Source organism: Zootoca vivipara, chromosome 9 (assembly GCF_965207765.1).
Source record: "Zootoca vivipara chromosome 9, rZooViv2.hap1.1, whole genome shotgun sequence".
Classification (NCBI taxonomy): Eukaryota; Metazoa; Chordata; class Lepidosauria; order Squamata; family Lacertidae; genus Zootoca; species Zootoca vivipara.
In genome coordinates, this window is record NC_142592.1 from 64,333,701 (window position 1) to 64,357,831 (window position 24,131).

The window sequence follows — 24,131 nt, forward strand, 5'->3', positions numbered from 1 at the left end:
CAGTGGTTTAACCACAGCGCCACCTGGGTCCCACATAATACTACTTGGCGTCAAAACCTATTAGATATTCTATCCAGATACAATCTACCTGAGTTTAATACTCTCGCAAACTGTGGAGCCCTGATAAAGTTCGGGAATGGATCTTTGAAAAAGACGCCTTTTTGGACACCATGAAGATTAAAAATTCTGGGTTTTCTCCGAGTAAAAGAAATCAAAATCTGTGCCAACTACTTGGTGGAGATCACTGATCCCACCCTTCAGAGAGCTTTCAGTATGGCGCGGTTTCAAACATTGCCAACTGCATATCTGACCGGTAGATTCACAAAAAACCCAGGAGAACATCGTTTATGCCCTTGCCTTATCAAAATTAAAGAGGATCTTATACATTACCTCCTCTATTGCCCTCCTCTATTTACTCTGGCTTTAGAGATGCAATGCTGCAATTTATACCCAACTCTATAATCAATCCTGAAGATAGAGTAAAATTTTTGTTAGTCGATGCAAACCCACGTATTATCCATGCGGTAGCGGTTTTTGTGATGAAGGCCATGAAAGCCAGGGAAAGATTTATGGATGACAATGTAAAGACCCCTTCATTGTCTGTTTAACTCGTTGCTTGTTTTCCTTCTCTTCCTGTTTTGTGGGATGAAGGTTTTGTTGGGATAGTAGGCAATGAATTTTAATATTTCTAATTATTGTTGTGTTGATATTTGTGTACAGGCATGGTCCTCACAATAAACGGATTTGTCGTTGTATTCTGCGTTGGTCAGACCACAACTAGAATACTGTGTCCAGTTCTGGGCACCACAATTTAATAAGGATATTGACAGGCTGGAACATGTGCAGAGGACGGTGACCAAGATGGAAACCAAGCCCTATGAGGAACGGTTGAAGGAGCTGGGTATGTTTAGCCTGGGTAAAAAAGGAGACTGAGATGAGATATGCTAGCCATCTTCAAATATCTCAAGGGCTGCCACATGGAAGAGGTAACCAGCTTGTTTTCTCCTGCTCTGGAGGGTAAGACTTGTACCAATGGCTTCAAGTTACAAGAAAGGAGATTCTGAATAAACATCAGGAAGAACCTTCTGACAGTAAGAGCTGTTCGACAGGGGAATGGTCTCCCTTAGGAGGTGGTGGACTCTCCTTCCTTGGAGGTTTTTCAGCAGAGGTTGGGTGACCATCTGTCATGGAAGCTTTAGCTGAGATTCCTGCACTGCAGGGGGTTGGACTAGATGACCCTAGGGTCCCCTCCAACTCTACGATTCTACAATGCTTTGGTTTGCTTTTGTGGAAGAATACAGTGCTGAGAATAATTTTGTATTTTCCTGGTTCTGTAATGGGTTGTGCTGCTATGCAAAGGTGTTAGAATGAGAGTTTCCCCACATCCATTCCTAACACACTGTGCTCTGCCTGAAAGCCCTGACGAGTAAGAACACATTCAGGATCCTCACCCGTTTTACAGCTGAGCATGACAAATATCTGATTGAGCTTGTCACCCTACCGTACTGTTTCAGGGTCAAGATAAGGTGGAAGACTTGAGTTTGGCAATAAATATTGGGTCACCAGCTGCCGAGTCATCTGGGCACTTTCTCACAAAATCGGAGACAGAAGCTGGCCAGGGAGTTTTATCCCACAAACAGTTTGATAACTCCTTTACAGTAAAAGGATCATTGCCTAACCTTGAGAAATTCCTGCATAAGAAGAAGAAAAAGCGCATTCTAATTTGGGCACCCACATAGATTGGAAACTGTATTCAAAGAACGGTTGGAGGAAGTTAATCAGGGGCTAGATAGCCTGCTATCGCTTTCCTTTGGAACCATATTTAAGCTGTCAATCTCAGGGTTGCACGTTGCTTATATTCTTCTGCCTTGCCTGGAGGAGAACAAGTCGACCAATCCAGCGTCAGCCTTCCAGAAGGTAAAGGAGAACTACTTTAAAATGATCTACAGATGGCATTTAACTCCGAGTAGGTTTGCTAAGATGTATAACAGGGGTGGGCCAACTTCCAAGAGACTGCGATCTACTCACAGAGTTAAAAACTGGCAGTGATCTACCCGCTTTTTGGGGGTTCAGGCCAAAGTTGTTGAGCTTCTTTAGGGAGGAGGAAAGCGATGCTGAGCTTTTTTTTTAGGAAGGAAAACCCTGTTTTTGGTGGTTCAGGTCAAAGATGTTGAGATTTTTTTTAGGTGAGCCAAAGTTTTTTAGCTTCTTTGGGGGGAGCCACTGATCTACCGGGGATCTACCACAGACATCCAGTGATCTACTGGTAGTTCACGATCTACCTGTTGGACATGCCTGATGTATAAGATTGAATCAGATAAGTGCTGGAGATGCAAAGATGTGGAGGGACCATTCTTTCATATGTGGTGGACTTGTAAAAGGGTAAAAGAGTATTGGGAAATGATGCATAATGTATGGGGAAAAATGTTTTCCCCAAAAAACAGAGTCCTTTTTGTTGGGGATAATTCAGACTGAAATTTCCAGGTGTCAAAAAAGGTTATTTATGAATGCCACTACTGCGGCCCACGTTTTGTTAGCCCAAAAATGGAAAACGAGCGAGGTCCCAACCAAAGGACAGCAACTTAAGTTGGCAGAATATGCGCAGCTTGCAGACTTAACATAGAATAAGAGAACAAGAATAACATATGTTGAGAGAAGATTGGAAAACATTTATTGAATATATGAGAAAGAACTGTGTACAGCTGAAAACGCTAGCAGCATTAAGATAAATTCAGATAAATTCAACAGTGTAAATAAGTTATGTTAGATATAACAATGGAATACTGAAAGGTATAGTTTCTGTAAAATATGCAGGAGTTTATTATATGTAAAATGAACCATGGAAAGAGAAGAAGGGAAGTCATTGATATTTTAAGGATGTAAAAATGAGTACTTTAAACTGTAAAACAGAAAATTTAATAAAAATTATATACACAAAGCTTCTCTATTAAAACAATTTCCTTCTTCCGCTCTCCCGCTTTTTAAAGCTGATTTTTATTGAATTTTTTACCATTAAAAAACCACATAAAAACAAATGGGACACAGGCTTGACTCTAAACTGGGTGTGGTTTGGAAATGATCAGAAAGAAGGAAACAGTCAAACAGTCATGGAAAAGTTACAGGTAGGTAGCCGTGTTGGTCTGCCGTAGTCGAAACAAAATGGAAAAATTCCTTCCAGTAGCACCTTAGAGACCAATTAAGTTTGTCATTGGTATGAGCTTTCATGTGTCCATGCACACGAAAGCTTATATCAATGACAAACTTAGTTGGTCTCTAAGGTGCTACTGGAAGGATTTTTTTTCATTTTGTTTGGTCATGGAGAAGATAATAGAATCATAGAATGGAATACAGTCGTACTTTGGATCTCAAATGCCTTGGCTCCCGAACAAATCAGCTCCCAAACAATCGAAACCCAGAAGTGAGTGTTCCAGTTTCTGAACAATTTTCAGAAGCCGAACATCTAGTGTGGCTTCCGCAGCTTCTGATTGACTACAGGAGCTTCCTGCAGCCAATCAGAAGCCACACTTTGGTTTCCGAACGTTTTGGAAGTCGAATGGACTTCCAGAACGGATTCCATTCGAGTTCCAAGGTACGAGTGTAATGGAATTGTAGAACTGGAAGGGACCCTGAGGATTATCTATAGTTCAACGCCCTGTGATGCAGGAAAACGCAAATGGTCCTGTATGGGGATCAAACCTGTTACCTTGGTTTTATCAGCGCCACACTCTAACCAACTGAGCTGTCCAGATGCAGCAATATAGAAGGCCAACAAAGCTAATTTAAAGATTTAAAGCTAAAGGCCAAAAATGTCTAGCTCTAACACCAGTCCATAATGGACGGTGGAGAGCTGGATGAAGGACTGACTGCTCCCTGTTGTTGTAAAATGAGTTTGACAAATGGAAACCAAATAACTGAAAATGATCTTTTAGATTTAACCCTTCTACGTTGTCTCTTGCGCTTCGTAACTTTCTGCAAATGCTAACTGACCTATCTTACTCCAGCATCCCTTTAGAATGAAGTGAGATTGAGCTCTCCGATGCTGGGCAAATTCCAGCCTCGCTGCTGTTGCTAGGTGGATGATTAGATCTTTAAATAGGTCTTAACAAATACTGTAAATAAATCACCTGACTATTTAAGCAGAGGGATATGCAGTGGAGATGAGGGCGGGGGAGAAATCTAAATCACTTTGCATTTAGAGCTGGTTCTACCACACTTCCCGAAACACCCTGGGAACCAGAACATAGTGACCCAACAATAGCTTTCCTTCATAAATCACATTTCTGCTGATTTTGCGATGCTGTGCTCCAGCTAAGCAGTGTTCCCAAAACTGCATATGTGAAAGGAAAGTTTGCATTAAAAAACTGAACGCATAAGTGAAGATAACAACACACAAACTGTGTCATATTAGAAGAAACAGCTTGCAAAATATGCACGCTTAAATAAATGTATTCAGAATGTGTTTATTTAGGAGAAATTAGCACTAAAGGTCCTGCAGAAAATGTGGGGACCTGAATTTAAGATTGGAGAAATGGAGAGACTTGAAGTATATCAGATCCTTCCCTCCCTAGGTGGGAGGAAATGAGATCCATTGTGGGATAGTGGTTAGAGCAGGTGTGGGGAAAGACAACTTCTAACACCCCTGGCCATTGGCTGTGCTTGCTGGTGCTAATGGGAGTTGTAGTTCTGCGATATCTGGAGTGCCAAGTGTTCCCCAAACCTAGGTTAGTGTGTTAGACTCTTAAGGGGTTGTTTCCAGCTAATGAAACTATGCATTTAAACAAGCGTCTCTCCAAACAGCCGCTCGATCTTGAGGAGCCTTCATGATGTTGCCGATTCTGCTCCTCGTCGCGGTGTGCCAGCTTATCTCGCCAGGGAGCACCGAGGTGGTGACCTCTTTTGAAGACTCCTGCCCCCAGTTTTTCTTCAGAGGAACCCCTCCGAGTATTGGGCTGGGTCCCCCGCGCCCAGCTCAGATTTGCCAGCGGTACAAAAACCAGTATCGTTTCGCCACTCTGTACGACCGAGACAATCGCATCCCAGTTTTTTCTGCCTACATCTACAACCCTGGGCAGGCAAAGAGGCCGAATACATGGAGGATTGAACCCCAGGTAAGAGGTCTAAGCAGACAAGAGCTGCCACTTTAAACTCTGTGTCTCCACCTGTGTTCAAGTATGTTTCAGAGCACAATTCAAAGTGTTGGTGCTGACCTTTAAAGCCTTGGCCCAGTATACCTGAAGGAGCTTCTCCACCCCCATTGTTCAGTCCGGACACTGAGGTCCAGCTCCGAGGGCCTTCTGGCGGTTCCCTCACTGCAAGAAGTGAGGTTACAGGGAACCAGGCAGAGGGCATTCTTGGTAGTGGCGCCCGCCCTGTGGAACGCCCTCCCATCAGATATCAAAGAAATAAGCAACTATCTGACTTTTAGAAGGCATCTGAAGGCTGTCCTGTTTAGGGAAGTTTATAATGTTTGATGTTTTATTGTGCTTTTAATATTCTGTTGGGAGCTGCCCAGAGCGACTGGGGAAACCCAGCTAGATGGGCAAGGTATAAATATATTATTATTATTATTATTATTATTATTATTATTATTATTATTATTATTATTCAGCTTGCCTATTTGGGAGGGAATTCAGACATTGCAAAATGCCTAAGTTCCAGTTAAAGGTAAAGGGACCCCTGACCATTAGGTCCAGTCGTGACCGACTCTGGGGTTGTGCGCTCATCTCGCATTATTGGCCGAGGGAGCCGGCGTATAGCTTCCAGGTCATGTGGCCAGCATGACAAAGCCGCTTCTGGCAAACCAGAGCAGCACATAGAAACGCCGTTTACCTTCCCACTATAGAGGTTCCTATTTATCTACTTGCATTTTGATGTGGCGCTGTGGTTAAACCACTGAGCCTAGGGCTTGCTGATCAGAAGGTCAGCGGTTCGAATCCCTGTGACGGGGTGAGCTCCCGTTGCTTGGTCGGAGCTCCTGCCAACCTAGCAGTTCGAAAGCACATCAAAATGCAAGTAGATAAATAGGAACCGCTACAGCGGGAAGATAAACGGCGTTTCCGTGTGCTGCTCTGGTTTGCCAGAAGTGGCTTTGTCATGCTGGCCACATGACCTGGAAGCTATACGTCGGCTCCCTCGGCCAATAATGCGAGATGAGCGCGCAACCCCAGAGTCGGTCACGACTGGACCTAATGGTCAGGGGTCCCTTTACCTTTACCTTTATTTTGATGTGCTTTCGAACTGCTAGGTTGGCAGGAGCTGGGACCAAGCAATGGGAGCTCACCCTGTCACAGGGATTCAAACCGCCGACCTTCTGATCAGCAAGCCCTAGGCTCTGTGGTTTAACCCACAGCGCCACCTGGGTCCCTCTAAAGTTCCAGTTAGCTCCTCCCAAATAAACCCTGATCTGGGGAGGCATTGCACCCCAACACATCATACTGCTGAAAGTGGGGAGAGACTAGCGAGATGGTTGAAGGCAGTGCTCGCCCGGGGGGGGGAGTGTTGTCTTCTCATTTACTCCCTTTCTCTTCTCATCTAAGCTTCCCTGCTTGCACCCGTCTCTTTTTTTTCTAAAGCTCTTGGATTTAACACTGCCGCCCGAAATGGAAACGGAAGGGTCTCTCCTGCAGAAAGGTGGTGTCATGCAGGAAGCCCTTGAAGGCAGCCAGGCCGTTTTGCTCGATTACAAGAACCTGACCGATTTCAACAGGGGTCATTTGAACCCCAATGGCCACCAGCCCGACCGGGATGCCAAGTCTTCCACTTTCACGTTGACCAACATTGTGCCACAGTACATCAAGCTGAACGGCGGGGCCTGGAACTACTACGAGCAATCGACGATGGCAAGGAAGACCGAAGGATGCAAAGAAACCTTTGCTGTGGTGGGCGCAGTGCCAGGGGAAAGCTTCATCGCCAAAGGGAGGGTCAACAAGCCCAGCCATGTATGGTCTGCGGCCTGTTGTGTCATAGACAACAATCGCCTGAGATCTTGGGCCATAATCGCCCGGAATGACGAAAACGCAGTGCAGACTCTCACTCTGGGGGAGTTGGAGGAGAAGCTTGCAGAGTTGTATAACCAGAGTCACATCTCTCTGTTTGATAGTGATTGTCCCCGGGAATAAAGCATTGTCCACAGAGACATCCTGCACGAATCTGGTGGATTTCAAAGTATACATTATGTTAGTCACATGTTATGTTGGTCACAAGGTTTGACCTTAAGTACAAGGATTTTTACAAAATGTTGTAAGTAGTCAGCTTGGTTTTCTTCTTTGGCAATTAGTCATAGCTGAGTAAAATTTTCTTCCATAAACAGAGTTTTGACACTAGTTACAGGTAGGTAGCCGTGTTGGTCTGAGTCGAAACAAAATAAAAAAATTCCTTCAGTAGCACCTTAAAGACCAACTAAGTTTTTATTTTGGTATGAGCTTTCTAGCATGAGCTTTCTAGCTCATCTCAACTGAAAATGTGGTTGGTGAGAAGGACCGGTCCTTCGCAGGGGTGGCCCCACAGTTACTGAATTCCTTGATGAATAGGCTCCCTTCTCCCTTTAGGAATATAGGGCAATAGAAACGTTGCCGGGGGGGGGGGGAGGTGATGGATCAGGGCAAGGCAAAAGCCCTTGGGAGGATAGCTGCCTGGCATCTAACAGCCATTAAGGAATGAGTGCAATGGACTTCCCTTGGGGTGGAGTTATACAGCTTTGGGGCCACGACGAGAAAGGCCCCACTGTCCCTGCAGATTTATGGATTATTACATTTATATCCTGCCTTTCTTCCAAGAAGCTCAAGGTGATATACACAGTTCTCTCCTTCCCATCTTACCCACACAACAACCCTATGAGGTAAGCCAAGCTGAGAGACTGTGCCCAAGGTGAGCTTTGTGGCCAAGCAGGAATTTGAACCCTGGTTTCCAGAACTCTAACTACCAAGTCACACTGGCTTTCATATGGTGGGGGCAAGATAATGTGGTTCTTAATTTTCCCCAGTGTGCAAGAGGGGGGGTTATTGCAATAAGCTTTTAAAATCTTTTTGGAATTTCTTTTTTCAAAATTACACCAGCAGGAGTCAAGCAAATGTATTAACAGGTCATGAATGATATGAGCATCATAATATTTGGGAAATCAACACCATATTATGCATGAATGAATCGTGGGCAAATGTTGTTTACAGAAAACAAAACAGAATATGAAGATGGAACTTTTAAACTTAACTCTATGCAGAATAGGCAAGATTAATATTAACTACAAATTAACAGCTGCTAAATGCTGTGTTGGGGCACCTAAAGCCCAGAATGTCTCTAGTCAAAAGTTTATTACATTAGCAAGGCTGTCCTAACTACACAGTCCTTTAGAAGACCAGCTGCCAACCCAAAGTGAAATTCCGGGAGGCAAAATTCTGTGGTCTTAGATCCACATTACTAGAGACCAGTTTGGCTGCCAGGATATACAATCCAGGAAAATCCAGGTGGAAGATTAGTCCAGGCATAAACTGTAGGAAAAAATGCTTATTACACGCAGCAAGAATAGAATCTAAAAAGAAAAGAAAAGGTAAGTTATTGCGCACGTACACACACAAACACACACACACACACTGTAAAAAAAAAAGTAACTGGAAAGATGAAGATAAGATGTTGACCACAGATGAAACTGCAAACTTTTCTCTGCTTCCCAACATCCCAGAACTCTCTTCCCAAATTTGATTGGTTCTTCTAATTCCCCCTTTGCCCACAACTAAGACCTGTTCTGCAGTTGCTAAGTGGCAGCCAGGATAGAGCAAGATAAGCGACTGAACCGACACTTGCGGTCAAGTTGCAAGACGCACCCATGACCTCCAACCCAAGCTGAAGATAGTCCCACCAGGCTAACTCAATTCCTATTGCTTTTGAAAGCCTTCATGATCAAATTAAGGTAGGTTTAGGGTGCTAGGTTAAGAACGTAACTATCGGGCGGCAGAGGAACCAACCCTCACAGCAGGTTGCCAGGAATGGACAAGTCAAGGAAAAGTCCTTTCCATCTGCTTTTATTCAATATTCTCAGAGAGAGGCTTGGGAATGCAGCCTCTTGGAATAATGGCATTGCCCCAAGTGAATCTCCGCCCGCTCCATCTCTCCCACTTCCTCACGAGTCCAGTGGCGGAGCAAGCTGATTGGGTGCCTGGGGCGGCGCGCACACCCTGTGCCGGGGGCGGGGCCAGCCATCCCAGCCGCCCGCGGGGCCTTTGAGGAGTTTGCCTGCCTCCTCCCACCCAGCTGAGGGGCAGGCGGTGGGTGGACCATTTGGGGCAGCGCGGAGCCTGCGGGTGCTCAGCTACCACGCCACTCCCAGGAGAGACATGTGGCTTGGGCGCGCTGAAGGCCCTGCTGTGAGTGCAGCCTGGCAGTTTGTCATCCCCTCAGTGGTGACTCCCAGGGTGGCCAGCCCCACTGCACCCCCCTTTCTCCGCGCCTGCATGAGTCATCACTACGGGTGCTGAAAAGTGCCCTCTGCCTTTTAGCTCTTTGCTTTCCTACTTTCAAGGCCTGCCATGTTCTGGGAGATGGTGGGGTCTGGAATGCTTCTAAAGACACTGAGTCCATCAGCTGTCTCTCCCCTTGTGCTTCCTCCTCTTCCTCCTCCTCCTCCTCCTCCTCTCCCATTATTTTCCAGCTTTCCCCCTCATCTGCCTCTGAGCTGTGATCTCCTCAAACCCCTCTTGTAATTCTGAACTGTCTCCTTTTTCTCTGGAAGGTTCAGGCTGGGGAGGCGGTCTCCATCATTGCCCTTCTGCCCAGTCCCTGATAGTAACTACAGCTTTAGGTTACAGCTTTCCTGGCGCGAAAGGCACTTTATACGGCCACTTACCCCACAGTTCCTGCGAGGATTCCTTCTAAGATGATGAACTTGGCCATTGCAGCAAGGCTGAGAGCAGCTTTAAAATGAATAGGAAACCATGTGGTCAGGGAGTGAGGAGCTGGTTGGCTTATTTTATCACTGTTTCAGGTCCGCATTCTGCATGCTTACTCTTCATCATCCCACGGTGGGATTTACGTATAAACTAAACAAGCTATAGCTTAGGGCCCCACTCTCTTGGGCCCCCCCCCCAAAAAAATTTAAAGGGAAAAAAACCTGGATGTACATTTCCAAAATATAAGATTAAAAACCAAATGAAATAAAACCATACAGCAAGAGTGTTTTGTGTTGTGTAGGCTCCTGCTTGTTATATGCAAATGCCTTCAGATACCCATTAGGTCCATGAATTACCATATAGCATATATTCGACACAAAGCACAGTGACAATTTGTTGTTGACAAAGGACAGCTGGACATATAAAGGGCCCCATTACCTTCAGTAGCTTAGGGCCTCATCAAACCTGAATCCGGCCCTGATTCCACCCAACACCTGTGACTCCTATAATGAGTCCTCCTTGCAAGCAAAATGCCCTCTCCTAACTCTGGAGGAGGAAGAAGGGAAAAAAAATGGGAAACTGGAACGAGACCCTTGTGTGGGGCAAATGTGCGACACACACCAGAGCTGATGCCGGTTGGAGAGGAAGGCGCTGGACTCTGTGTGGATGATTGGCGTGAGTCAGTATAACACAGCTCCTTAGTCACATCCACAATATACATTTAAAGCAGGGGGACCCCCACCCTGGACAAAAAAAGAGAACTGTAGGTTAAGTTCTGTGAGGAGTAAGGAACAGTTCCCACAATTCCTTGAGGAAAGTAATTATAAAAAAATGCACAGTGTGGATGTGTCTTTATGGACACAAGCAGTTTTTAGAACTTAAATAAATATATATGCTGCTATTTTTATATGCCCGTTGTCTTTGTCCATGGAGTTTTCTTGGCAGGGATACTGGAGTGGCTTGCCAGTTCCTTCTCCAGGTGGATCACGTTTAGTCAAAACTCTCCACTATGACCTGTCCATCTTGGGTGGCCCTGCACGGCATAGCTCATAGCTTCTCTGAGTTATTCAAGCCCCTTCGCCACGACGAAGCAGTGATCCATGAAGGAGAATGGATGCTTTTGAATTATGGTGCTGGAGGAGACTCTTGAGAGTCCCATGGACTGCAAGATCAAACCTCTCCATTCTGAAGGAAATCAGCCCTGAGTGCTCACTGGAAGGACAGATCCTGAAGCTGAGGCTCCAATACTTTGGCCACCTCATGAGAAGAGAAGACTCCTTTGAAAAGCCCCTGATGTTGGGAAAGATTGAGGGCACAAGGAGAAGGGGACGACAGAGGATGAGATGGTTGGACACTGTTCTGAAAGCTACCAACATGAGTTTGACTAAACTGCGGGAGGCAGTGGAAGACAGGAGTGCCTGGCGTGCTATGGTCCATGGGGTCACAAAGAGTTGGACACGGCTAAATGACTAAACAACAACAAAATGCTGCTGTTTGCAATTGCTGAGTATTTAATTTGCCCCTCTGTTCTGGTTATTAATTTTCTCTTATTTTGTCTAAAATGTTTATGGTCCCCCTGTAATCAAGGCTCTCTAAGCAACATCATAAAATACAGAATGGCATATGTGCACCTACAAGGTGTTTTGGAGAAGTTAGTTGTTTGTTGTGCATTTGGACACCTTTAAGCAAATTTTGCATGATGGTCCTGAGATCAAGGAGAAGGTTTTCATGTATGTTTGGATACAACTGGACGCCATTTCGAATCAAGTTGGTGTACTGGACCTTTCAAAGCTGCTCTGAATTTAACGACGGATTTAAAAAAATGGGTACTTCGGAATTCCAGAGCAACGCTGGCTACAAGGCTGCTTGCTCGTCACATATAAAATGGTCAGATAAGTATTAACCTTCCTAAACTATTTAATCAAATATGAATTATGAAATTAGATTGATTAACCTCACCAGCCCAAAATATTTTGTGATATTTCTGCTTCCATCAGGCCCTGGCCCCCATGCAAAAGCAGACAGGGCTGCCTGAATAGGGTGGTGGAACAAGGAGAGTCACCCCATTAAAAGGGATACATCAAAATGAGGGTGCTTGTGAGGACAACAGAACCCTCCTCTCCTCTGCCTTAAGAACATAAGAAAAGCCTGCTGGATCAGGCCAATGGCCCATCTAGTTCAGCATACTGTTCTCACAGTGGCCAACCAGGTGTCTGTAAAAAACTTGCAAATGGTACCCGGGCACAAGAACAACTCTCCCCTCCTAACTTAATTGGTAAGGGGTAAGCATAATGCTGGTGGTCGACAAGAGGTTTAAAGACTCTCTCAAGACAAATCTCAAAAAAATGTAGTATAAACACTGGCCTGTGAGCGCTCCAATTGGAGAACAGCCTTCACCAAAGGTGTCATGGGCTTTGAAGATGCTCAAACTCAGGACAAAAGGGAGAAATGTGCTAAGAGGAAGGCACGCTTTGCCAATCCACACCATGATCAACTCCCGCCCAGAAACCAATGTCCCCACTGTGGAAGGACGTGTGGATCCGTAATTGGCCTCCACAGTCACTTACAGACCCACTGTTAATACTGTGTTTATGGAAGACAATATTACTCGGCTACGAGTGATCGCAGAAGAAGAAGAAGAAGAAGAAGAAGAAGAAGAAGAAGAAGAAGAAGAAGAAGAAGAAGAAGAAGAAGAAGAAGAAGAAGAAGAAGAAGAAGAAGAACTGCCACCTCTAGGCAGAGCATAGGCATCTTGGCTAATAACCATCGGCACCCTCCATTACGCAGGTGGCGCTGTGGGTTAAACCACAGAGCCTAGGGCTTGCTGATCAGAAGGTCGGTGGTTCAAATCCCCGCGATGGGGTGAGCTCCTGTTGCCCGGTCCCAGCTCCTGCCAACCTAACAGTTTGAAAGCACGTCAAAGTGCAAGTAGATAAATAGGTACCGCTACAGCGGGAAGGTAAACGGCATTTCTGTGTGCTGCTCTGGTTCGCCAGAAGCGGCTTTGTAATGCTGGCCACATGACCTGGAAGCTGTACACCGGCTTCCTCGGCCAATAACGCGAGATGAGCGCCGCAACCCCAGAGTCAGACACGACTGGACCTAATGGTCAGGGGCCCCTTTACCTTTACCCTCCATGAATTTGTCTAATCCTCTTTTAAAGCCATCCAAGTTGGGGACCACCACAGCCTCCCGAATTTCATTATTTAACTATGCTCCACACTTCTGCCTGTGCTGTGCCTGGAAAGCGCCCCCCCCTGTGGAACACCCTCCTGCCAGATGCCAAAGAAATAAACAATTAACACAGCTTTCTGAAGACATCTGAATTAAGCCCTTTATCGGGAAGTTTTTCGTGTTCGGTGTTTTGCTGTGGCTTCATCATTTGTTGGAAGCCGCCCAGAATGGCTAGGGCAGCCCAGTTGGGTGGGTGCCATATAAAGGAATGATGACAATAGAAGTCTAGAATCAGAGGCAGAAGGTGGAGCAGGGAAGGAGGGAGGCCAACAGGCAGAGCTCTGCTCCTGAAACATCAGATCCAATAGCCAGTAGTCAAGTATGATGAGAGCTGTAGCAGAAAACATCTATAGGCCACCAAGTTGGGGAAGGTTGGTGGAGACAGGCAGACAACAAATATGGTGGCCATCGTCATTATTAGTTCGAACCTGGGATATTCTGTAAGGGAAAAAGTGCTCTGTTACTATGCAATGTTTCATCTTTAAACCTCATCTTACCTGCGCCAGAATCCTGTTGGGTTTCCCTGGGGCTTTTGCTACAATGGAGATTTAACGTAGACCAAACGTTTTTCCCACCAGATGCCTCACAGGTGCTGACTCCAGAGAAGGGAACAGTTTCTCGATACCCTTCCAGGCATTCATAGTGCAGTTTCTGCCCTACGTGGTACCTTGCCACGTTAACGTCGGCATTGCTGAGGGGTTTGGGTTCTCCGCAGAAGCCTGCAGGGCAGAAGAAGAAAGTGAATAAGTCTGGCAGTCAGCGATGGAGCCAGGAACAAGCAGGGGCTGTTTGTTTTTAAGGGGCACATATTTTTATTTTCAATTTCGTGAACTCATTTTTATCGTGGTTGTTTTACAGATAGTACAAAAACCAAGGCAGGAGAAAATGAGAAGCGGGTGCACAAAATAATCAAGGACAGAGATTCAAAAGCTGTTTGGGCACCTTCTACGGCACCAAATGCAGCAGGCTAGTATAGGGGCGCAACAACCCAACAGAGAGGAATAGCAAGGGGCCCCTCCTGTATCTGCCACCTGAGGTGGTTGCCTAACTCTACCTAATGATAGGACCGGACTGTCACTACAATTCTGGGTCCAAGATCTCAAACATTACCACTCTTCCATGGTTACATTTGTGTTAAATGCACAATCAGGGACACAGACAGGATTAATAGCACCCCATTCCTTAGGATTCCCACCTACCCCCCCTGAGATGTTCTGCTACTTCTGAACATTCCAAAATTTCTCCAACCCTGCTGGCCTAATATAATATCAGAAGAGGAGCATCCTGTTCTCTCACAGTGGCCAACCGGATGCCCATGGGAAATCAACAGGCAGGATTGAAGCGCGAGAGCCCTCTTCCCTCTTGTGGTTGCCAGCAACATGCGTTGTGAATTATCTTGTGGATTACAAGTGCTGCAATGCTTTGTGAATTTTATAATACGACTTTTCTTGTGGTTGTGCTGTTCGATCTTTTCTTTTTAAGTTGTTTTGTTAATGTCGTACGGAAGGTGGCTGTTTCCCCCATGTATAAGATGACCCCTATCTTTGAGCCCCAAATTAAGAAATAAACATTTTAAGCATTCCATGTATGATGACCCCCAATTTTAAACTTTAAAAAAATATATTGGGGGGGGATATAGTCTTATACACGGAAAAATGCAGCAATTTATGTTGCAATGCTGATGCTCCATGTGATTGCTTATTGTATGCAAGTCGCTTTGTGACTCATGTAAGTGAAAAGAGGCATAGAAATAAAACAAATGAAACTGAAAAGGAATGGTATTTGGAAGGATAATGCTCCTGACTGGAGAGGCACGCAGGCCACCAGTTTACTCTTTGCCCTTATTTGTTTCCTGTGCGGCTACATCCCCACTTGCAGAGTGAGTTCACTTTTAGGCTATAGGCAAAGATGGAAGATGGAAGCAGAGTGAGTTCACTTTTAGCCTATAGGCGAAGATGGAAGCATCTGTTTTACCTGGCAGATTTGTAGGCTGGGGGCTGGTGGCAGCTACGCTCCAGTTTCCTGCTGTAGAATGTACTGTAGGAGAGAGAGTCTGACGCGGGTCAACTGTGTAAAAGAACAAGGAAGAAAATAAGGTATTCCGCATAACCGCTGTGGGTGGAGCCAGAAGCAAAACCAGGCATTGTTGTTGTTGTTGTTGTTGTTGTTGTTGTTATTTATACCCCACCCATCTGACTGGGTTGCCACCGCCACTCTGGGAAACTTCCAACAGAAACACAGGCATAGCTGCCAAGTCTCCCGTATTCTCCGGGAAACCCCCGTTTTTCTAGCTGGTCTCAGCTAAAAAAACAGATTTTTTTGTTTTTCCCCGGTTTATTCTGGCGCGGCGGCCATTTTGGAACTGGGCAGAGCATGCTCAGAAGCGACTTTTGATGCAGCTCTGCCCAGTTCCAAAATGGCTGCAGTGCGACTTCTGGCGCGACGGCCATTTTGGAACTGGGCAAAGAGGCATCAAAAGTCGCTTCTGAGCATGCTCCACCCAGTTCCAAAATGGTGGCAGCGCTATTTTCCGGTCTTCTACTTCCGGTCCGGTCCCTTATTTCTCCCACAGCAACTTGGTAGGTATGAACACAGGAAAGCAACAACATCTAACTGAAAGCTTCCTGAAACAGGGCAGCCTTCAGTTGTCTTATGGATAACTTTTCATAGACATCTGAAGGCAGCCCTGTTTGGGGAAGCTTTTCACGGTTTAATGTTTTATTATGTTTTTATATTGAAAGATGCCCATAATGGCTGGGGCAACCCAGTCAGATGGGCGGGTTACAAATAAAGTATGATTATTATTGCTATTATTAAACTATCTCCTTGGCGTCTGACAGGAGGGCATTCAACAGGGCAGGCGCCATTACTGAGAAGGCCCTCTGCCGGGTTCCATGTAACTTCACTTCTCGCAGTGAGGGAGCCAGCAGAAAGTCCTGGACCTCAGTGTCCAGGCTGAGCAATGGGGGTGGAGACGCTCCTTCAGGTATACTGAGCCAAGGCTATTTAGGGCTTTAAAGGTCAGCACCAACACTTGGAATTTTGCTTGGAAACATCTTGGGAGCCAGTGTATATTTTTTTAGCATCGTTGTTATGTGGTCCTGTGGCTGCTCCCAGTCTAGCAGCTGCATTTGGGATTAGTGGTAGTTTCTTCTTCTTTTTCCCCCCAAATAATTTTTATTCGTTTTCCAAATACATAATCATAAAAAAAACCAGAAACTCAAACAAGAAAAAAGAGCACAAAATCAAAAATAAAACATATAAAAAGAAAAGCATCCCGAATCTTATATTGTTTACTTAACATTGTTGACTTCCTCGATTCCCCCTCACTGGGTCCATTTTAAAATTCCAATTAAGCAGTTTTCATCCTACATCTTAAATTAATCTAACACATTTTATCATTAACACTCAAATATTCTATTCTAAAAATATCATCTATTTTTCACCAATAATCAATCAATTTATCCAGATCAAAACTGGTCCCAATTTCAACAGGAGGTAGACCCGAGTATAGCTGCGATCGGCTGCCATTCTTTCTTTTTTTTTTTTTGCAAAGTGGGTTTACATGCAAAAACAGAGATTTTTTACGTGCAGATAAATCTCTCCATTTATCAGACCTTCCAGCTGACTTCAAAGAGGAAGACAAGGTATAGAAATTCATTCTGTTTCTGAGAAACGCAACTTCTTACCTACACAAATCGGGAGTGGAGAAGTTCTGTTCCACTTAGCTGTACCGCCCACGTTCTTGCATGTCAGAAGGGTGCTTTTCCTTGGTTTTTTCTGGTACCCTTTATGACAATTGTAACGAGCAGGCGTGCCCACGACATACCCTTCAGGAGCAGTGTATTTTGCAAACCTGATCTTCTGTGGATCAGGGCACTCTTCTGCAGAAGAGAAAAGAAGTGTGCATGTGTAAACCAGAGATTTACACATAATGCAAGCAGAGTCCAGGAGGGAAATAAATCCTGGCAACACTTCACTAAAGAAATTGAACAAAACAGCGTATAAATTGAGAGGAAAGGAACAGAGAGGTCTTTCTTCCTTCAGGCCTGGTTCATAGCGGGAAGACATTCAACCAATCATACAGAGGGGGGGGGAACTCGCTCAGAACAGCAAAGCCAACCACATGCTACCTCAGTAGAAATAATAAAAACTGTCCAGTAGCATTAAGTAAGTACAGTTATACCTCGGTTTACGTCCGCTGCGGTTTGAGTACTCTCGGTTTGAGTACTCCGTGGACCCGGAAGTGTTTACTTCCGGGTTCCACAGCACACGCGCACACAAAAGTGCTCTATTGGTGCTTTGCGCACGCGCTGAAGTGCCACTCTATTTAAGTACATTTTGGGGAGCAAATGGCTCCCCGGAACCAACTGTGTACTTAAACCGAGGTACCACTGTAACTTAGTTGGTCTCCAAGGTGCTACTGGACATTTTATTATATATATTATATATATATATATAAGGGACCCAGGTGGCGCTGTGGTTAAACCACTGAGCCTAGGGCTTGCTGATCAGAAGGTCGGCGGTTCAAATCCCTGTGATGGGGTGAGCTCCCGTTGCTTGGTCCCAGCTCCTGCCAACCTAGCAGTTCGAAAGCACGTCAAAATGCAAGTAGATAAATAGGAACCGCTACAGCGGGAAGGTAAACGGCGTTTCCATGTGCTGCTCTGGTTTGCCAGAAGCGGCTTTGTCATGCTGGCCACATGACCTGGAAGCTATACGCCGGCTCCCTCAGCCAATAATGCGAGATGAGCGCGCAACCCCAGAGTCGGTCACGACTGGACCTAATGGTCAGGGGTCCCTTTACCTTTACCTATATATATAGATATATATATATAGATATATATATATAGAAATATATATCTATTTCTACTGCATCAGACCAACACGGCTACCTACCTGAATCTAGAAACATGCTACCTCACTAAACACACTGCCGTTGCTAATAAATGCCTCGTTTAACAGAATTAACCCTTGAGTTGCAAAATGGATGATCCATGTTGTTGCATTTCCAAGGTCTGGGTGTCAAATGCAGCCTTCCAAACCTCTCTGGTCAGTCTCCAAGATTCTCCCCATGCCACAGCCCTCACCAGTCCTGTTCCACACCCTCCTCAAGCTCGTGCATCTAGCCAGAATGTGTCTCTGAACTCTGATAATGCTCTTGCTTGCCTGTGTGTGTGACAAGAATACAGATATATCCATTGCTCCATCCATTGCTTTTTCTGCTCCTCCAGGAAATATTACTGGGGTTCAAGTCCACAAATCACAACTTGAGGGATGGGAGAGAGATTTAGCTCAGTTGCATTTAAAGGGGAAATTACCTAATTCACACTTTCTAAACCAATTTCACACTTTCTAAACCAACATGCAAACTGAAACACAGCCATCCTTCGAAATTCACACTTCTCCAAGTTGCGCAGTGCAGTTATCTAGGCGGCTAAAGTATAACGGGGTAAGTGCGCACTCATTGCCGAAAACAATGTATGAAAAGACATTATATTGGGTGAAATTGCTTTGGAAAAAACGTGTATAACGGGCAAAACTGCACACGCAGATGTGTACATCTGGGGAAATTTGCATTAAAATGCTGACAGGTTTCCATGAGGACTTAAAAATTAAAAAAATTGTAAATGGGTGTGTAATTATGAGGAACTGAACTGAAGATTGGAAGAATGAGAAACTACTGAGACCACATTCACGCCATACGTGCAAAGCATTATGGTACCACTTTAAACAGTTATGGCTTTCCCCACCAAACAATTATGGGAGCCGTAGTTTGTTAAGTTATCACAGGCATAGGCAAACTCTGGCCCACCAGATGTTTAGGACTACAATTCCCATCATCCCTGACCACTGGTCCTGTTAGCTAGGGATGATGGGGATTGTAGTCCCAAACATCTGGAGGGCCAGAGTTTGCCTATGCCAGAGTTATCAGGAGGCCCCCCCATTCCCTTCACAGAATTACAATTCCCAGAGTGGTGTAACAATCCCTCTTCCCAGGGAACTCTGGGAATTGTCGTTCCGGCAGGGAACTAACAACTCTCAGCACCCTTTACAAACTACAGCTCCCAGAATTCTCTGGGGGAAGTTATGGCTATTTGAAGTAGTGCCATAGTTATTCACATGTATGGTGTGGCTACTGTGGCTTTAGAATAATAGAATTGTAGAGTTAGAAGGGACCCTAATAGCCATCTAGCCCAACCCCTTACAATCTCAACACAAACAGAAATGAAATGCCCTTTAGAGATGGCTTCGAGCTTCACCCTGAAACTGCGCTATGAGTCTCTTGTGAATCATTTAATCGAGAGCGCCCTTTAGAATAGGCAGTTTTGGGGCAAAGGGGGAATGAATGAAAGATAAGCGCCAAAAACAGATGAAGAAAGGAAATCCCAGGCTGCCCGCTGCTTTCAAAGAACCGTTTGAAGCCTTAGCAGAAATGTGTCACCCCTTTATGAGGAAGTGCGAGGCCGTAGCTTGCGGAGACTTTTCTGTTTGATAAGCCTGCTTTCGTTTCAGAATATGTGGCTGAGGTGTGCGGTTAAGCTCTCTCTCTCTCTCTCTCTCTCTCTTCCGATCAGCAGTCCTGCAGGAGGTCCACAGCCTGCTTCTAGGTTCGAGAAGGGGAGGGGAGTGACCTTAAAACCGTTCATGTTATTCACACGCAAAGCACATGCACAGACATATTGTTTTGGCTGAGGACCGGCAAATGGTTCAGGGCACCTATTAGTCATTTTAACCATGGGACTCGGGGGTTGGCTCAAGACTTTTTGCAGCCTGAGGCGAAGGACAAGATGGCACCTTCCCCCAAGGCACATACAGAAGCCAATTGGACTGGTAGTTGAATCTTACTCCAATATGGGTGAAAGGACAACGTCTTCCACTGGATTTGAGGGCAGCAGGCTAGCCTTAGGGGATACAGGGCGGGCCCAAGCCTGAGGCAGTTGCCTCACTTTGCCTCATCGTAGAGCCAGCCCTGACAGAATCATAGAATCATGGAATTGTAGAGTTGGAAGATATTCCCAAGGGCCATCTAGTCCAACCCCCTGCAATGCAGGAATCTCAGCTAAAGCATCCATGACAGATGGCCACCCAACCTCTGCTTAAAAACCTCAAAAGTAGGAGAGTCTGCAACCTCCCGATGAAATCCATTCCACTGTCGAACAGATCTTACTGTCAGAAAGTTTTTCCTAATTTTTAGTCAGAACCTCCTTTCTTGTAACTTGAAGCCATTGGTTCGATTCCTACCGTCCAGAGCAGAAGAAAACAAGAATGTTCCCTCTTCCATGTGACACCCCTTAAGACATTTGAAGATGGCTATCATATTTCCTCTCGGTCTCTTTTCCAGACTAAACATGCCCAGCTCCCTCAACCGTTCCTCATAAGGCATGGTTTCCAGACCCTTGATCATCTTGGTTGCTCTCCTCTGCACACATTCCAGCTTGTTAGCATCCTTCTTAAATTGTGGTGCCCAGAATTGGACACAGTATTCCAGGTGTGGTCTGACCAAGGCAGAATATATTCAATTCAATGGAAGTTTATTGTTCTAGCCAAAGTCTATGACAAACCTGCAGCAGCAGTAACAATAAAGTAATTGAGATCATACATCCATAATTTGAGCCAACATCTGCAATGTAAGAGAGGTTACCAGGGACACCAACAAACTGAAATCCAGCTTGATTTCAAATTAAACCGCCAACTCACCGTAATGATTTCCAGCAATTTTACCTAATTCCTTTTTCCTGATTATTTCCTATCGAAGCCAGCACAGAGGTCCACTCGCTGTGTTACGGAGCTATTATTGTCACACAAAAGAATGCGGACCATTTATTCCTGCTTACTTGTATGAACAGAGGTTTCAGAAAGCAACTTATTGAGTATATAAGATCAGGCTAACACAGGCATCCCCAAACTGCGGCCCTCCAGATGTTTTGGCCTACAATTCCCATGATCCCTAGGTAACAGGACCAGTGGGAAGATGGGAATTGTAGTCCAAAACATCTGGAGGGCCGAAGTTTGGGGATGACTGGGCTAACAGTTAAGGAGTGCTGTCTTCCACCTCACGTTGACCACTAATAAAAATTCTGTCTGTGTACGGGACCTTGTTGTATTGGCCATCCAAGAGCCAAAACACACCTCTGTGTATATGCATGTGTGTGTATCTATCTATCTATCTATCTATCTATCTATCTATCTATCTATCTATCTATCTATCTATAATGGATATACTTCAGCAACACTTAAGGGAAGCTTTACTTCTGTTCTGGAAAACATATCCTATGTGTTTCACTTTCTTCCAGCGTATAAAGCATGGCATCCCTTAAAAAGAAACTGTGTTATTATCTTGCTCAGTATATCTTGCTCAGTATTGTCCACACTCATTGGGTCTCTCGTTGCCCCAGCTAGAGACGCCAGGGATTTAACCCGAGAGCTTCTGTATGCAAGTCAGGTGATAAGCCATTGCGTCAGCTGGCCCTTTCCTGGTGGGCATGCCCATTCTGGAGCACATTATTTGGGAAGATCCTGTAGCTCAGCGGCACAACATGCGCACTTGCAGGCAAAAGGTCTCAGGTTCAACCCCTGGCACCTGCAAGAAGGGCTGAGACTGCCCCATGCCTGAATCCCAGGAGAGTCACTGTAGACAATGCTATCCTAGAGGGACCAAAGATCTGACTCAGTCTGAGCTAGCTTCCTTGTGTTACCGGCATCTGAGGAAGGCAAATTTATATGTTTCTCAAACTGTTTTTACTTATGTGCACATTTACTCCACCAAGGCTGACCTGCTAAGCCCACTTACTTGGGAGAAAGTCCCACTTAATTAATAGCATACTTACCCCTCAACATTTTCCCAATGTAAATAGGGACACACTATTCCACCACCACCACAATTTTATTACTTATACCCCATATTTTTTTATAAAATTAAAAATAATTTTATTATTTGTATACCACCCATCTGACTGGGTTGCCTCAGCCACTCTGGGCAGCTTCCAACAGACACATATGTGATAAAACATTTTAAAAACCTCCCTATACAGGGCTGTTTCAAATATCTTCTAAAGGTTGTTACATCTACTTATCTCCTTGGCTCAGGGTATCACATAACTCCAAACCCTCCAACATTTCTCCAATTGGAATGGCCTAAGGAAAAGTGGGACATTCTAGGATCAAATCAGAAACTGGAACGACTTCTGTAAATCTGGGTCTGTCCCTGGAAAACAGGAACACTTGGAGGGTCTGTAATAGGACTTATTTACTTCCAAGTAAAACTGGAAAACACAGCGGGTGGTGCTGTGGGTTAAACCACTGAGCCTAGGGCTTGCCGATCAGAAGGTCGGTGGTTCGAATCCCCGTGACGGGGTGAGCTCCCATAACTTGGTCCCAGCTCCTGCCAACCTAGCAGTTCGAAAGCACGTCAAAGTGCAAGTAGATAAATAGGTACCGCTCCAAGCGGGCCACCTCATGAGAAGAGAAGAATCCTTGGAAAAGACCCTGATGTTGGGAAAGATTGAGGGCACTAGGAGAAGGGGACGACAGAGGACAAGATGGATGGACAGTGTTCTCGAAGCTACGAACATGAGTTTGACCAAACTGCGGGAGGCAGTGCAAGACAGGAGTGCCTGGCATGCTATGGTCCATGGGGTCACGAAGAGTCGGACACGACTAAACGACTAAACAACAACAACAACAACCAAGCGGGAAGGTAAACGGTGTTTCCGTGTGCTGCTCTGGTTCACCAGAAGCGGCTTAGTCATGCTGGCCACATGACCTGGAAGCTGTATGACAACTCCCTCGGCCAATAAAGCGAGATGAGCGCCGCAACCCCAGAGTCAGTCACGACTGGACCTAATGATCAGGGGTCCCTTTAGCTTTACCTTTAAAACTGGTAAGGATTGTGGTGTAATTCATCAATTCATCAGGTCGAACCCATACAGTTAGGACAGCCAGATGACAGCTGCAGCGGTTTGCTACTTACCAGAAGTGGCAGCCAAAGTGGTGGGTTGGAAAATGCCCCATATGAGAAGTAGCCCCAATCCAGTGTAAAAGCCACCCATGTCTCTTCTCCAGCCCTAAGCTGGTTCTGAAGGTGGCAGGAGGTTTTCCACTGACTGAATGCGAGCCGACACGCCTCTCTAGTGCAGAGCCAGAGGAAAGGCACTTGATAACGTATTTTTATGCACGTTGTCGCAAGTCTGATCAGCGTTTCTCTCTGACTCTCCCCATCCACCCCCTTCCTTGTGTAAGAATAGGCGAAACTGGCCTTCTCAGGTGTGAGGACTACTCATCCAGGAAGCCACATTTTCTTGTCAAGGTGTGACACAGCTTCGCTCTTGCCGTGGAGGAGGAAGTGGTTTTCACAACTGGCTAACGCTCTGCAGATGAGCTTGGCACAGAGTGGACAGATCTACCCAAACACCTTGTGTGGCCATTATAGGGACCCCCAAGCCAGTGGACGGTTGCTCGTCTCTGGTCTAGGATGGACTGAAGGGTAGCAAGGAAAAGGAGAATTAAAGCACCATCCTGGATGCACCTGGCGCTATAGGAGAGCAGGCGCTATGCAGTATTCCAGGTTTCAAGCGCTATGCAGTATTCCTTGGATCAAGCACTCTTCTTGGGATTCTCCCACAATGGGTCTTGTTCCTGGATCTCTTTGTCAAGTGGAGTGAGAGTTCTTGCTCTTTTTATCTTGACACGCTTTCGTGGTTTACTCAACTATATCTTTAGGGAATTCCCAGGTTGATCGTATGCATTATTTGACTTTATTTTGCTCCTTTCAGATCAGAGCGCACCCATCTCTTCCAGGACGGCTAAATATTTTGCTGCTGCACGTAAAATATAGCCAGTTTATTATTATTATTATTATTATTATTATTATTATTATTATTATTATTTACTGTGGCATACTTTTATGGGGTTTTCTTTTTCTTTTTTTCTCCCCCCCTTAAAATCCTTTATTGAAATCCATAGATATAATACAGTATCTTAAATCCACACATTCAAAGAAAAAATAACCTTACATAA

The 24,131-nt window shown here is 45.2% G+C and overlaps 2 protein-coding genes across 8 annotated transcripts in view; one reads left to right on the forward strand and one right to left on the reverse strand.

The window, feature by feature from the left end:
* The window catches only part of LOC118091519 (endonuclease domain-containing 1 protein-like), a 41,415-nt gene extending 34,176 nt beyond the window's left edge, over window positions 1-7,239 (forward strand). For 3 of the 7 annotated variants that reach the window (XM_088652600.1, XM_088652599.1, XM_088652601.1), the window contains 2 exons: window positions 4,798-5,108; window positions 6,573-7,239. In XM_088652600.1, coding sequence (XP_088508726.1) covers window positions 4,821-5,108; window positions 6,573-7,118 — 834 coding nt within the window. In that variant the 5' untranslated portion in view covers window positions 4,798-4,820 and the 3' untranslated portion in view covers window positions 7,119-7,239. The other 4 variants (XM_060279216.2, XM_060279215.2, XM_088652602.1 and 1 more) reach the window with 4 other exon arrangements.
* An 803-nt stretch (window positions 7,240-8,042) lies between these two features.
* Window positions 8,043-23,245, reverse strand: IL2RA (interleukin 2 receptor subunit alpha). Its single transcript, XM_088652603.1, has 6 exons — window positions 23,086-23,245; window positions 16,802-16,996; window positions 15,087-15,179; window positions 13,610-13,831; window positions 9,836-9,902; window positions 8,043-8,524 (listed from the first exon to the last, which is right to left on the reverse strand). Exons 1-6 carry the CDS (start codon window positions 23,162-23,164, stop codon window positions 8,503-8,505), a joined length of 678 nt encoding a protein of 225 aa, XP_088508729.1. The 5' UTR covers window positions 23,165-23,245; the 3' UTR covers window positions 8,043-8,502.
* Between the last annotated feature and the right edge of the window lie 886 nt (window positions 23,246-24,131).